Raw genomic sequence first — 16,158 nt, forward strand, 5'->3', positions numbered from 1 at the left:
TCCTCAAAGAATAAAAGTACCGTCTGGGACTTTTTGAACCACAGATTGGAGAAGGGGAAAACACTTAACATCAGACTAGGTCAGTGATGCTGTGCAGACATCTGCATAGGACAGTGGTGAGAGCTAAAATATTGGTATCTTTTAAACTGTCAGTTTCAATCTTATAAAGCCGATTTCAGTCCTGCACCAAGTTATTTCCTATCTATGGAAAGGATCAGTCAAGCTTGTGCTTTCATTTTCATAACACCCCATCACCACCGCTGCCACCACCACCCAGAGATCCTGCTCACATTGTGGATTTTCAGTACTTAAATATCACTTCTGAGCCACACTGTGAAAATCTAAGACTGGCACAGCTGCATTTAGTTCACAAATGTTCCTTTCTAATAGCTAGCTTTTTACATTCTTTCTAAAATGAGAAATGATAAGAGAAACTCTCTTATAGCCTTAAGTCATTGTATACAGCTGCTACAATAATCATAGAAATGCAAGAGTACCAATGTAATGGCAAAGACTGTATTTACAGTGAAAGATGGCAGACTCCTGAAGCTGTGACTTCAAATGGGACAATTATTCCATTTACAGTCAGTGGCTCTGATAGGTAAAGTTTCATTTCTGAAGCCTATACAAAAATAAGTAAAACCTCATACCTTTTCATTTTTATGTAACTTGCTTCCTCACGAAAATAAAGACGATATACATAGTACTTGGTGCAATGAAGCAACACGTAGTGATCAGTAAGAAAATACTGCTGAAAAAACAGCAGTGCAGGCAGAAAGAATTCAAGGATGAGAACAAAGGATCATATTGCTATGTGGAAATGCACAGGTAACACTTCATGTCCTTTCAGCTTTTACATATTTATTTTCCTACTCTTGTATAGTCATGGATAGACAGAATCACCTAGCTCATCCTCTTGGTGCGGAGGGTTGATACTGATAACTCTTTTTAATATTTGGCAAATCTCCAGGTTTTGGTACAAAACAGTAAGTGCTCAGGAGAGATCTGGATTAAAAGAAAAAAAAATCTATGTAAGATGCCCCATATATATTGTCAAGATCTTGGTATTTATCCTTTGTTGCAAGAAAGAAGATGAGTAAGAGGAGAGATAAAAGTATACAATGGTATCAGCTATGTAGAAAAAATATCTCAGAGAAGATCAGAAAAAGAGAAATATCTTTGCCCTTTTACATGACTCAAGAAAGGAGGACATTTAGAAAATGGAAATTCATGAAAGGAAACATTTTACTGCCAGTCCATAATTAAAATACAAAACTTACAGCTGCTAGGACTGGGCTATAGTTAATTGTGAATTGAACATTTCCCAGTTGCTGCCTTATCAAAATGCTACTTTGGATTTCAGATTCACCCTTTCTCTTCCATCTTTATGCCTACTTCATAATTGCTGAGCCAACATCAAAGGGTCTGCTTGCATGTTTAAACCAACATTACATTTTTTGTAAAGTGATTGGGAAAGAAAATGGTATTGTAGCTGGTTAACAAAACTTTTGGATTGAGCAACTTGACTGGCACTGCAGTGACTTACAAAATTCAACTTCCAAAAATGCCGTTATGCAACTGAAGAATGTTTGTTTGTCTATGTATTTCTTGAATTGTTGTAAGAGTCAGAAGAAAATGCCTGTTTTTCTCTTTTGCAATTTATACTATAGAATAATTTTTCTTTCTTTTGTTCATGGTTGACCTTTATTCATCTAAGATGATGATGATGAAAATACTACCATTCAAAAGGAGTGACATTCAAAAAGTGTGACCAAGAACGGTCACACTAAAAGGTTTGTGAGGTGTAAGGTCTGACAAAGTGTCTGAGATCTTTTAAAAGTGACAATCCATTCTGAAAAGCCAGACTCCAAGAAGCTAGTGTCTTCTTCATCTGATGATCCCACTCCTGCCTCCCCATCCTTCATGTCATACACAATTTAAATTCTGTGTAGTAAGTTGTGTATATATTTCTTCGGTCCTTGCATGCATCCCACCTTGATTCAGTTAATTCACCTAGGAAATACTTCTTCACTATCCATCAAATCACTACTTGTCGTGCCTTTTGGGAATAAGACAGAGCAGGATATGGCTGTAATTAGATTATATATTAGAAGATATCCATTTCAAAACCTTTTTTTCTTACATGCCTCTCTGCTGGGAAGGATAGGGACCTATCCCTGTCTTCATGTTGCATAGGAGAAATTCGTAACAGTCTTTCCAAACCTAACGTTAATTTACACAGGTTTGGTTTGTATTGCACTGTTCTCTGAGCTGGTCAGTAGAATAAAAAGCAGGGGTGGTTCTTCAAGCTTGTTTGAAATTGGAATTTTTACCTATAGTTTATAATATAGCAGAATATAATGTCAGAGCCTAATTACACACATATTACTTCTACATTCAGAACTGTTTCAGAGATTATTTTGAGCAGGTTCCACCTTCAGTTGAAATCAAGTAGAGTTGTAATTAAAGATATCTCTGTTACTGGCATAATAGCCAGGGTACCATGAATATAGGAAAATAGAAATCATGCTATTGCTTCGGTACCTGAGCTGAATCTGTTTACGGTTACTCTGCTTTACTCTCCCCACTACCCAGCATTCAAGAGGGTTCATTAGCTTGAACGCAGTCCATGGAGTATCATTGCAGTCAATTTTGACATGGAAGTAATATGTCTACATTCATCCAGTGCTGCACTTCGGTCAAATCCTCCGGTCAGTGAGAACACTGGACTGTGCAGGGGCACCAGGTGTCTTAGTTCACAGTCAGTTTGGACCTGGCTACAAAAGCATCCTCAGGATGCCTCTGAATACAAACTTACTCTGCAAACAGCAGAGCTATATTTAGGCATCACCTCACCTGAGCAAACTGAGGCTACCGTACCATCCTCAATTGGATGAGGCAAACTGAGGCTACTGTACCATCCTCAATATTAAATGAACTTGGGTATCTTTGCTTCTATGGTTTGGTTTTCCTGCTCAATCCATAATCTGCCTTTGATTTATAGCGTTGACAGTGAAGTCAAGAGCAAAAGCTGGCATCTAAAAACGAACTGCAAATTTTAATGAACTGTGATAGGGAGTTAAGACATATTTCTAGTGAATGCATCAAGAGAGGATAAGTCAATTCTAGGTGTGGAGTCAATGTAGACAGGTTAAAACATGTTAAATATTGTGTGATTGCTGTCATTGATGTCTGAAATGCTGCCACTTCATGGTTTTGCATGATGATGTGCATGTTGCATCAATCTAAATAGTACTACTGTAACACAGGATACAAATATTCCCAACAATATTGTTTCTGCAGTATTGCAGAGATCCCCAATGTCGTAAGGGATAATTCCCAAAAATTAGCTGTTGGCTGTCTCAAGAGCATAAAGTAAACCAGGCTGATTAAGCTTAGTGACTGTTACTTACTCATCCATTACTGCTTTCCCTTCTAAGTAGTTATCCCCTTGCTAATCAGGGGCAGATAATCTGCAGGGGATCAAGAAATGTGTACGCTGCCCCTGCATTTGAGTAAAGAGGACTTCGCGACATCTTACACTGTGTCATCATCTTACATCTTACACTGTGTCATCAGTAATAATGTAGAGAATATAAGAAGCAGCTTCCATTGTGTTTGGTGCTGTGATAACGGTATTGAATCTTCTTTGGTGAAATTACCAGGCTCAGTGAGAAAGTCCGGCCTTTCTTGCGAGCAGCACCCTTGCCTTCCCTGGATAACTGGCCATGCCGTGGGAGAAACTCCCGCTTCCCATTGTGTCTCTCTCTCCTGTGCGTGGTACTAAAGTACACGGGGTTTTTGAGCTTCTTTGTCTACAATATGTAAAAAGGGAACTAAAAATGATGAAACTGTAAGTCAAATAAATGTGATGGTGGGAATTGATTCCTTGCTAACCTTTGGAGAGAATGCTCATGCTCAGCCCCACCTGACAGTGTACTTATGGCAGCTCTGTACCTGTGGTCAGTGTTGGGGTTTCCTCTGCAGTTTCACAGCTACAGTGTTGGGTGGGAGGCCGCACTAACAGGTGAAAATAACAATAATAGAGCAGTTTGTTGCTGTTACTAGCAGATACCTGATTGTAGGTGTGTTTTGGTTTTAAATGGCAGTTCGTGAAACCAAATGTTTAGTAAATGGCAAACATGATTTATTAACAACAATTTAAACTTTTTTTGGGTGATTACTTCTTCATGCTATATCTGTGTACAGGTGAGCCACATTTTGCTGAGTCACTGAATGGGGTGCCTCCCAGCAGCAGTGTTTAAGGGTTTTCCATCTGACAAGTGGGAAAACACCAGTAGTGTCCAAAGAGAAGGGTTGTCCTGCAGCAAGGTAACCTTTGAAACTGGGACTCGTGGCACAGTGTGATCTAGTGATCAGAACAGGTGACTGGCAGTGAAGCCTTAATAAATCTGTATCCTGCTCTGCTCATAGTTCCTTGTATGAGGTAATTGTTCTGTCTTCCTTGTGCTCCATTATGCACTTGTGTAAAATGGAGATGTAATTATGCATTTACTTCATAAGGCCATTGTGAAATTTAAAGAATGAGGATTAATCTTGCAGTGTGACAAGGATTCCCTGCTCTCCCAGCTTAACTCCTTTGTTTGATCCCCATTAAATTGTGCAGAATTGTGAATGTGGGTCACTGCAAAACTATTTCCAGGAATTTGTATAGAAAAGTTCACTTCTGATGGGAAACTGTTAATATTTATTCTTACCTGAAAAGTGGTTCTTTTAAGATATAACTTGCTGATTTTTAAAATGTAAAACTAACAGTTACAGCATTTTCGGTTGCTTTATTTCATATTTGCAAAGCTCAGGCTTTTTACATGATATGAGGAGTTCAACATCAGCATGATTCTGTGGAGTATGCATTCTCTGTCCTACTGCTCTGCCTCCCCACCTCTTTTTGCTCCGTCTTCTCTGATCCAGAAGTTCCTGCCCTGGTATGTGAGGCAGTTGTGATTGTGCCGTGATCTGGTTGACAACATGGCCCAACAAATAGATTATATCAGCACAACAGAAAAAAAACGAAAGGTGCATTGTGATATGAGGGCAGGAGCTTGGTGGTGGAGGGGAAATTCCATAAAATGGCATTGCTGCAGAAACAAAAAAGAACTCATTTACGTGTGGGGAAGTAGCTCATATCTCTGGGACTGTCCCAAGGAAAGATAAATGTATACACTCAGCCAAAGTTTTGTACAAGTGTGCTAGTTTTTCACTGATTCATAGATTACGGTGCAGAAATCAGAACATGCACACTGGATACATACATCCACTTAATTATGGATTATTTTTAATAATTTAAAAAATCATATAAAAACTATTAGCAGTGTACTTAGAAGAACCACACTGCGAGATACTTGATACATTTGTGAACAGCTGGTCTTGACTCTTCCCTTGATCTGTGTGTAGTTTCATACTTCTTTGTGGCTGCACCCTGGCTTCATCAGAGTTGTTTGCTATAGTGCTGTGAACACAAAGTTGTTTGCATTGTAAGTAAAATGTTAAGGTTTAGGAGAAGCTTGAGAAAGATCTAATTAATCAAAGACTGGGACAGCACAGGAATAATTTAAATGTAACTGATAAATGATGAAAGAGATTGCAAACAGAACGTATTCATCAGGTGCTAATGAGCATGAGTTTCTTGGAGAAGGATCTAGTGATCTTCACAAATAGTTGATTAAAATGACTGTGTAGTTCAGAAAGAAACATGGATCCTGATGTGCCCTGCCAGAGGAAAAGAAAGTAAGATTCAATGCAATGCTAGTTATCTATATAATCCAGTAGTACTTCTAGAGCCTTGTTGTGTGGCCAGTGATTTGTGTGGAACAGCAGCAATTCACAATTTCTTGCTACTCTGCCGCAGACACATCTTGCCATATGAATTGAAGCAGCCAGTCTAACCATGCTTATTTTCCATTCTGTACAAAATGGCATCTTATAATTCCTGTTTTCAGAGAAAATGTGTTGTTATATGCTCTGCTGTCCAAATTTGAAAGATACTAATATTCATAAAAGGTCATTCTTTCACTAATTTTGTAATCCTCATTCTCAAGCAAATGAATAGCATAGGGAATGCGTGTGTGTTGTATATTTTTTAATGTTTTATACAGATTGCCTTTTGAACAGATTATCCAACTGAGCATCTGACATTTGCTGCCTAAACAATGTGGGAACATTCAAAGGGTGCATCTGCATAGAGCTTATCGCATATAGCATATCTGCATTGTGTAATGGCAGATAACAGTAATTTTTAGGTAGCTTTTGGAAATACTAGATTAATAAAATATTCATGTCTTTTTAAGTGAGAGATCACTACTGCTGTTTTTTTGTTAACAGTATTATGTTCAGTTTCCTCTATGACTGAAACAAGTGTTACTGTGTGTCTCACATCTTCCTTTCTTGAGAAGCAGCCAGGCGTGGGAGTAGACACACTTAGGAAACCCCCCACATAAGTTCTGTGACTCCCTGTAGACCACCCCTGTTAATCGCCCAAGCCTAAAATGAGATAAAATGCTCTTTAGTAAAGTTGCATCAGGCAAGGGAGTGTGCAGAACAAAATTATTTTTATCTTGTGAAAGCAAAAATAATGTCTATCTTCTATGTTTTAGTTGTATAAGTAAAGGTTAATCTTTGTGGTAAGTAGAGGAGAGAGAGTGTGCTGTTACACAAGCAGGAGTTTCTAAATTTTTTCATGGCGTTTCCCATTAATTTTATTATGATTTAAGCCTGTATTGAGTTTTTCCATTGCCAAAACTGTAGCTGATTTATACCAACCCCTCAATTTTTTCCCAGAAGCACTTCATACTAGAGAACCTCATATGCTAATAATATGTAGGAGAAGAAAGTCCATATGACTAACAGGTACAAAGTGACACTGGTTATAACCTTCAGAAAGACAGACTTAACGGAGCTGGATCCAAACCAGTTAAGTTTTTTATAAACTTGGGAATAGCCCCAATTGACCAATCTGTATCTGGAAGTCCAGCTGCCTTTGTGTTGAATCATAAGTGTAATTAAAAGGTGTTTCCTTTTTTTATTGGGGGTGAACTCCAGCAGTTCAAATACTGGCAATTCTTTGCAGTACCACTAGTGCAGCTCTGTTCCTGAGACTCTTTTTGACTCATAGTCTGCTTTTAGGAGTTGTTTCTTCTCTTGTCCCATCAGGACGCTCTTGCTGTCAAGTTTTTTATTTTAGACTTTGTGGAATCAGTTTCTGGAGTGTTCTTTGAAAAATTTTTGAACTTTTTTCTTCCACGTGACTTTCTGCTAACCTTCCCTTAATGGAGCAAATAATTAGACAAGAAGAGAAAGTATTTTCATTTGGAATTTGTAAGGGGTTGCTTAAATTACTCATGATTGATATTTCTTTACCGTTGACTTCTCTACATGAAAATGTATATGAATGTAGTAGGTATGTTCCCAGCTTTCACTAAGGTTAATGAACACAGCTTAACAAACTTAATTCTCCTTTGGTATTTGTATCCAACTATTTGCAGGACTGGGCCAATGCATGAGAACCAGAAAATAAAAGTGACTATAAGCAAGTAAAATTGATGAGCCAGTTTTTGCTGCCCAGATGAGACATTCCAAAAAGAAATGTCAACATTGAAAAGCTGAACTTCAGTTTTTCCATCTTTAATAACCTCATAATTTAATAATCAAATAAATTATGTGACAGACAAGAAGATATGTTATTACTTAAAGTTACTTTGAAAGCCTTCCAGTAACATAAAAATGGTGGCTTTTGTTTGTATCTTTCAATTCTGTGTTCCAGTAAGAGTTCTGAAACGTATCTCCAAAGATTCGGGGCATGCAATGGGGAGAATGCCATTTTTATTTTTACCTGCTGTTTTATAGGCAGAAATTACTGCATTTGGCCTTTTCCTGCTCCCATTATGTCCTGTTTGTTTTAACCAGGGCAAAGTAGATTGTATGCATGCAGACAAATAGCAGGTGTCCAGCATGATCTCCTGGAAGCAGGAAGCCAGTTCTGAAAGGTACTGTTAGGCTCTTGTGCTTTGCATTAGCACCGAGACCCTGTGTCTCCATGAAAACAGAGCCTTCAGTCCCTCAGTCAATGCTGGTAACAGCAGCTTATAGGTCAACAGTTAAAATTAACATAGAAAATCTTCTGGCCTCCTCTCTCAGATCCAGATTCATGGCATACTGAATTTGATCCACCTGCAGGTCGTTTGCTGAGAGGGGCAGTCCCACACTTCCTGTCCTCACCACCTCCAGCGATGCGTTGCCATCAGTCATCGCCTTTGACTCAGGTCTATCAGTTGTGTGGCTGCAAGCTCAACCCTGCCAAAAAAAAGTCTTTTGTTGGATCAGTGAGCTCGTGGGTAGTTGTGACATTGTTAGATCTGATGCAACAGAAGTAGTGGGAATGTGCAGCTCGAGAGAGGATAGAGTGGGACCACCCCTTTCCACTGCTGCTTGCAGGTAGATCCAAGTAAATGCATTGTAAAATTGTACCCAAGAGTTAGAAGAACAATTCTTTCTAGCCCCGGAAACAAAAGATAATGATACCAAATTATAAGGATCACAAATAGGAGGGAAAGGAGGGGAAAGAGCAAGAGAAGGAGAAGGGCAATTGGAGGTATTGCAGGACAGGAGGTAACGGGGAAGAGGGAATAGCTAGAAAAGCAGGAAGAGAGATTAGAGAAAAATCAGGAGATTGTATACTGACAAATAGTGGCAGCAAATGCAGGTAAAAATTAGGAAACACCTTTCCCTGGAGGTTGAGCATACTGCCCTTGACCTTCAAACATGACACTTCAGTCTCAAGAAACAGTTCTTCTCTTTTTCTGGGCAAAATTGAAATGCCATTGCTTTGTGAGCATTCCACAGTAATAAAAACTGGATGCTGAAAGCCAGAACCTTTGCCCTCCATGAGCTCTGTCTGGGTGCAGTGGGGAGGGAAAGCCACAGGCACAAGTGCCTGTCCTGAGAAGCACTTATTGCTGAACAGGCACAGCCCTAAGAGGCTGGTGAAAAGTCCCTCTGAAGAGAAGCTGGCATAGCAGTGGATTTGCCACCTCAGGATGTTGGTTCATAAGTGGGAGGCTAGTCTGGATGTGGCTTGCATAAACCCTTAATCCTGAGGTCACAGATTTCCTTTTACTGCTGCTTGCTTCTTCCCCACAGAGCAGCCCAGATTACAGGTAGTTCTCTAATTTCGACAATAGGTGGGGCTGGAAAAGCAGTATGGTTTAGAGCTCCGTCCTCCTCTAATATCAACAAAGGCTTCAGTGCTGAATCATTTCCAAAAGTAGGTATTACTGAAATCACAATGTGATTCAGTTCCCTCAGCTGACTCTGAATTTCTGAAATCTCCATACAACTCTTCCTGAGTTCATTCACGTCATTCAAGCTGCAGGAACTGGGAAAGGTTTATAATAGCAATGTATTGTCTGTGTGTTTGAGAGCAGCTTCCTACAATGAATTGGTTTTTTGGGATTTTTTTCTTTGTCATTAGGGAGTTAAATTAGTTACCTACTTAATTTGTATTGCATTTAAGAACTGTGGGAAGTGGGGGTATGCTAGAAGTCCCACTAGCTGAGACACAGATGTGAAAGTGTTTTCTGACAGTCTGTTTTTACAGCTAGGAAAATCTTTGGTTTTGCTTTGTTTTCTGCAGCTATTTGATGCTGTCAACTGCCTGGCAAAAGACAATGCCCGGTTACTTGTGCTGGGACGCAAACACATGCTGATTAACTCTTCAAATTGGAAAAGAGAGATTATGAAGGAGATGCAGAATAAGGCAGACTTCTTCTTTGCTGAAAATATGTAAGTTTAAGAAAATGGCTAAATGTAAGGGAGATCAACACCTGATTTATGTGCATTTTAAATCAGTATAAACATCTGTGGTTTTTAGTACCATTACTAGTATCTCCAGCTCTGTATGCGTGAAAGAGAAACATATCCCTTGCTATACTTGCTTCAAAAAACAATCCATATTAAAAGTTGCATTATGAAGAATTTCATCACTTAGAATCATGTTGACATCCGTATGGTTTATTAGGATTTATAACTGTTAAAAACTGCTGCCAAGACCACAGTGGCCTGAACTTACAGAATACCTGATAGCATCAGCATACAGTTGTGGTCTGCTGTGTTAGCCCTGCATGGGGGGAGATGAAGTTTATGCCTGGCCAGCGTTGCTTGGTAGCCCAGGAGTGTGGAGTGTCTGGAGCGCTGACTTCCTTGCTGCTCCCGGAGGAGAATATTTCTGTGAGTGGAAATAGACCCTCTGCCTCTCTAATTTAAGAAGTGCGACCCCCTCGCTCTTGCCCAGTCAAGCCTGTCCTTGTCTCTAAACTAGGTACTTGCCTCCGCCTCAGTGTCCCCTCTCCTTGTGCTGCTTTCCTCATATAATGAGTCTCAGTTTTCTTTTGGTTCCAGCTCCACTTAGTCACCATCTGAGTTGGGCACTGTTGATCCTTCACCTGTCTCTGCCGTTTCTTCTGTGATCCCAGTTCCCAGAACTTCTGACCAAGTTCCTTGTCTCAACAGCCAGTCCAAGTCTCTTCTCTCTGCCTCCTTGTTTCAGATGTTCTCCATCCCCTCTCCAGTTCCGGCTCTTTTTCTCTTTGCTGTTAAATCACATTGCTTTCTTTCCTGCTATCTGAGCACCAGCAAAGGGAACTCTGTTACCCCAGGTTGGAAATCCTTGCTAATCTTGTGTCTTGTCACTTATTACTACAGTAATTCACAGCAATCAAAAAGTGGTTTCAAGCAAAGTTCTGCTCAGCTTCTCTAGGTATAGGGTATCTCATGCCCACTATAAATGTATTTTTAGAGATTTTCCCCTAAAAGTGTTTCAGTTTAATAGCAACTAATGTTGAATATATTTTCCAAATAATCGTAGTATGTTTTGGAAGTATATTTACCCATGTAAAGACAAAGATTCACAGATCTGTACTGTTGCCTACATTACACTTTATTATCAGTTGTGATGATTGTTTGTATTCCAACAAAGTTTTGGGGCTACCCTTATGAGTTTTAGCAGTTCTGTTCCACATAGCACTGTTAAGTCATGTGGCAAAAGATTATATTGTTTTATTATCAGATTGTGATAGGAGGAAAGAATGCTCTGTGTAGCATGCAATTAATTTTTATTGCACTCTAACTTTTCGTGCCCTGTGGTAAGCAGAAGTTCTTTATTTTACCAGGGAACTAGAGTAGTGATGGGAATTTTCAGTGTTGCTGATGAATAAATCTCAGATCAGCATTTGATCCATTTCCTGCTTGGGATGACGTGTGTCTTTGCCTTGTGAATGACGTCTGTCTTTTCCATTTGTTTTGTTAAGCTCTGAAGATGATGCGTTCTTGTTATATGCCACTCTTCGATCAGGCAAGCATTGCAAGTTTGTTACTAGAGACTTCCTCCGGGATCACAAGGCTTGTCTTTCCGACAGTCTGACGCGTCATCTGTTCCGTAAGTGGCAGCGTGGACACCAAATAGTGTTTTCCCCTTCTGCAGAAGGAAAGCATATAAATTTTTTGGTAAGTTTTCTGCTGCAATCAGAAAGCACACAGAGCATATTCATTAAAGATACACAATTTCAAACTCTGGAAGCCAAAAGTTTCTTGCTGGAGTCTTAAGAAATGAATTTGTACCATTGGGCTCAAAACTCCCATGCTAACTGAAAATTCACTGTATTCACAAAGCATGCCACAAACATGAAAACTGTCAAAAAGACAATAAATGCTGCCTAAATGTTTAAAATGTAAATGTAAGTGCATGTTTGTGTATACAAATCATTCCAGTGCTGTAAAACATAAGTGCCAATATTTTTTCATTTATTTTAAACTTTGAAATACCTTATTCTCCTCTGTAGCACTATTATAAAATATCATGCTTCTACTTTTACAATAGAATTTCTTTCATCTTTAATTTAAAGAAGCAGGAAAATACAGGTATTTCAGTATTCACTGTAATACTAGCTTAATGTATGTATAAAGCTTCACGAAGGAAAGCCCAGAACAGTGACGTTTATAATCTAGCATAGGCTAGAATATTACTGTTATTTGTCTAGGAGACATGTATCCTTGTGAGTCATGAACAGTACCTTAACTGGAGTGCAGCTGTTTTAAGATTTTTCTAAGGAAAAATTAATCATGTGACATTTCATATCATGCAGTTTTTTGTTATCTGGTCTGTGTGCATTGTTATTGCCTACTTAAAGGAATACTGCACCTATGCAGATTCATTTTATTGCTGCTCTGGTTAAAATTGTAAAATAATACTCGTCATTACAAACAGACCATAGAGATAGAAGACCATAGGCTTACAAGAACGACAGCCTTTCATTCAGTGTTGCCATATATACATTTCTTTTTATGGAAGCAAATACTTAATGTAGGGTTACCTGAGTAACACAGCTTTAGCTACACCTTGTTTCTTTCTTTTGTACGAAAGGGCTAGTAATTTTCACATCTTAATTCCCATACAAGTGATTTGGATGATTGATATTCCCAGTCATAACTGTCTTCTAGGTTATTCTGGAAGCTGTCATGGGAAAGTAGACTTCCAGGACTATACATACAGAGTGATAGTATGTTCTGAGAACCATAATTGCCAACCAGTAATGTTTCTTTTGTATTTGTGTTATGTATGTTGAGTTAGTATACCTGTAACATAATAGACCAGAAAAATAGTTTATTATATTTTGTTCAACTAGATGCTCTTGAAAGTGTTAGTGATAAACCCTTCTCATACATCCTCCTCAGCACAGAGCAAGTCAGTTTTGTGAAGAGGTACACTGGAAGAACAGACACAAGATGTCATTAATATCATTAAATCCTATCAGTTCAAGCCTATAAACTCCACATCCTGAGTTAATTCCCATAAGATTTCATTTAACTGAACAGAAAAACGATCATTTTGGTATTTCTAGAAATTGAATGGATTATGTTCAAATCACTATTATCTGGTGGAGATTGAAGACGGAATTTTAACCATTTATAATGACTCCTAGTAAAAGATGTTTTAGTTTTTCCTCCAGTACTAAAATTTGGAATTTGTTTGGTGTAAGGAAATAGATGAGAGTTGTTATAGACATGAATCTATGGAGATTTCTAAGGTAAGTGTTGGAAGTTACAACTCCCTATAACTGGTATTTTAGTAATATATTGTGTAAAGTCTAAAAAAATGTTTTTATCTGTCTTTATCCAACAGCCTGCTTTCCGTTATGACTGTGTGGTACAGACTACAGGTGATACATGGCATATCCCCTATAAAGACATTTTTGAGGAAAAATATTCGTATCGAGTACCAAGAAAATGGCTCTGCATTCAGCAGAAATGATGAAGAATGTAATTGCACAAGCTGAAGCTGCATTTTTTTTTTTTTTTTAAGTCACTGTTGCTGACTAGGAGAACTCAACAGTACAATTACGGGATTAATGTGTGAGGCCTACAACTAAAGAAAATTCAGTAACTGCATTTTGTCAAAATCATTCCTGCAGTAAATCTGTTAACATAAATGGTGGTCCAGCAGGGATGAATTAGGTCCATTATTTCCATCTTTACAGGCAATTTCTCTAGCCTCTCAATGTGATTTGAATTAAAACTTGTTTTTCTCTCTTGGAATTTCAGGTTGTATTTTTTTAATCTTTTTTTTTGCTCAAGCTTTTAATCTACACTGAAATTCATAAACTCTGTACTTCAAAGAAATTAAGCAGAACTGCCAAAGTACCTTCAAAATGGGCACGGCTGACCTTGCAACAGTGTTGCACAATTTTTATAGCCAGTAAATGGAGCTAACAGGGCCAAACGGTATGTTTACTGTTTGCCAGACACACATAGCCTTAATAATTCCTCAGACTAACTAGAATTCATTTGATCACATAGAATGCAAAAGATTTATTGTAGCAACATATATTAAGATTTTGATTGGAAGAATTAGGAAAAAAACAGTGGGATATTGTGTGGCTCTTTCACACTCCTAAATTTACTGCTTCTGAGAGGATTTCATGTCACTGGAATAGTTTGCTTATGGAAATGCATGAATTTTCTAAACCAAAATTGATCATAACTAGAAATTCTTACAGGCAGTAATAGGACAAAACTGAATTTTGCACAGATAGTTTTATAAAACCTATCCCAAGTTATAAATAAAGCAAGAAAAATAGTGTATATTGCAGGAAAAGTGTTCTGAGTTACTGTTTATAAGGGCTTATATGGTAAACGTGTTCATTTATTGCACTTATCACTTTAATGCAAACTTTTCTCCCCAAAAAAACATGGAAATTCCACATTAATCTCAGATGAAAGATCATGTTTTTGTCACATTTGTCTTGCACACTGAAAAATCCTATGAAACTGAGCTGAATCATACAGATCTTTTTGTATAGTATTTGCAGTTCTGAGCTTTTGCAGTGTCCCATGACAAGCTCTGTTGGGACTCTTAGCGTTCAAGCATGTTCCCTGGTATTTTTTTTCACATCAGAGAGCTATCCTGACACTTTTTCTACTCCTAGTTTGTAAACCGGCAGGTGTGATTTGCATGCAGTCATGTCCTTCAGGTACTGTGCAGAAAGTGTAGAGGAGCTGGATACCTCTTAAGGTAACCTAGAACCTTGGTTTTAAATTCATCGTGTTGTTGGTAGCATTCATCACAGACCCATTTTCTGACAGAACATGCCAGCTCCTATACGTCACCTGCTTTCTGGAGTCTGCCAGGGAAAGCAGAGAGATTGGATCTTCTCTCACTCCTCAAACCAATTTACTTGTAATTTGTCAGAAGATTGTTTTTACAATTCTGTAAATCAGAGAACTGCCACATCTCCTTGCAAATGCAAATACCGCTTTAAAGTAAGTGTCTTCTGTACAGGACTGCTTAGTAAGCAACCACTGCTCTGTATGAGGGTTATTTACCCCCTGTATGAAGTTCCACAACAGCATAAGATGATGTGAATCAGTGCTGTTACAGTCTCAATTTGGTGCTATCTCTGGTGGACATGCAGTCCTAAGCAATTCAGAGCTGAGTCAGCTGAATGCAAGCGCTTTAAAAAATCTGTTTTAGCTAGGTCAAAATTGGCGTCGTACGGAACTAGCACCATTGCGCAAGTACGGGTACCTGTGTGGGAGAGGGGCTGAAATGTCAGGCTGCAGAAGGTGGGCCCCTGCAGCTCTGCCTTAGGTCAGCTTTAGCTGACCAGAAACTGCACCTTCAGGTTATCCATTTCATTGCCAGACATGTTCATCCATTGAAGTTTGTATGTTACCTCACCCTGGTCATTAACAGACATGCATAATATCTACATCTAACTGGAATAAATGCATCCTATACTTCCTTTTGACCGAGAACAGACGTGGCCCTAATCGATCACTTAGGTTTCATCTCAAAAACTGTTCTTACAGAGATACCATAATACCTTCTAAATAATAACACTTCCTAAATACACATTCTTAGTGTATTTAGGGGAAGATGGAACAGAATCTGGAATTTACAACAGGAAGATGTCCCAACATTAGTGTGAGAATTGTGACTTTTTTTTTCCTTATGTTTGCTGCTAATACACTTTACTGTAGTTCCTTATAGGGAATTAATGGCCTCCTCTCTCTGGAACCAAAGAGGAAACATTAGTGATCAGCCTACAGACGTTTTCAGTTGCATACCACCTGTTCATGTAGATGTACAGTCTCCAGAGGCTCAGTTCTGTCTGAGGTTAATTATTTGCATTTTATTTAAGATATTTGTGAAATAACATTCCTTTTGTGTTGCTGTAAGTCTTCAAATTTCAGATTACTGAAACAGGGAATTTAGAGATAACAATGAATATGAGGATTTGCTTCTGAGTATGTAAAAGGAATTCTAGGGGGTTTCATTGGCAATAAACCCGAGAGCCAAACCAAAGCTTACTGACATCTACCAGCAGATCTACTTGACATCTGCTACTGCTTATACAGTGGTATAGTAAAAACCCAAGGATTTTTAATGTCTGTGTGGTAGTAGTTAATTAGATCAATGGGTCCACGCTGAATGCCAGAAAGGCAAGTCCTCCAAACATTGCAGCAACTGGTACCCCCAAAACCATGGCAAATGACACTGACTGCCCTTTGCTAGCACACTGAGTGAGGAGAACAGGAATCAGAAGGAACTAACGCTTAGCTTAGCCTGCCACGTGCCATGGAGACGGA

At 38.7% G+C, this 16,158-nt stretch overlaps 1 protein-coding gene across 6 annotated transcripts in view; it reads left to right on the plus strand.

Moving 5' to 3' along the window:
- Positions 1–14,098, plus strand: part of PRORP (protein only RNase P catalytic subunit) — a 54,944-nt gene extending 40,846 nt beyond the window's left edge. For all 6 annotated transcript variants that reach the window (XM_072864301.1, XM_072864299.1, XM_072864298.1 and 3 more), the window contains exons 6-8: positions 9,650–9,798; positions 11,322–11,517; positions 13,193–14,098. In XM_072864301.1, coding sequence (XP_072720402.1) covers positions 9,650–9,798; positions 11,322–11,517; positions 13,193–13,321 — 474 coding nt within the window. In that variant the 3' untranslated portion in view covers positions 13,322–14,098. The remainder of the gene's footprint in view (positions 1–9,649; positions 9,799–11,321; positions 11,518–13,192) is intronic.
- The last annotated feature ends 2,060 nt before the right edge of the window (positions 14,099–16,158 follow it).

This window comes from Ciconia boyciana, chromosome 6 (genome assembly GCF_034638445.1).
Source record: "Ciconia boyciana chromosome 6, ASM3463844v1, whole genome shotgun sequence".
Taxonomy (NCBI): Eukaryota; Metazoa; Chordata; class Aves; order Ciconiiformes; family Ciconiidae; genus Ciconia; species Ciconia boyciana.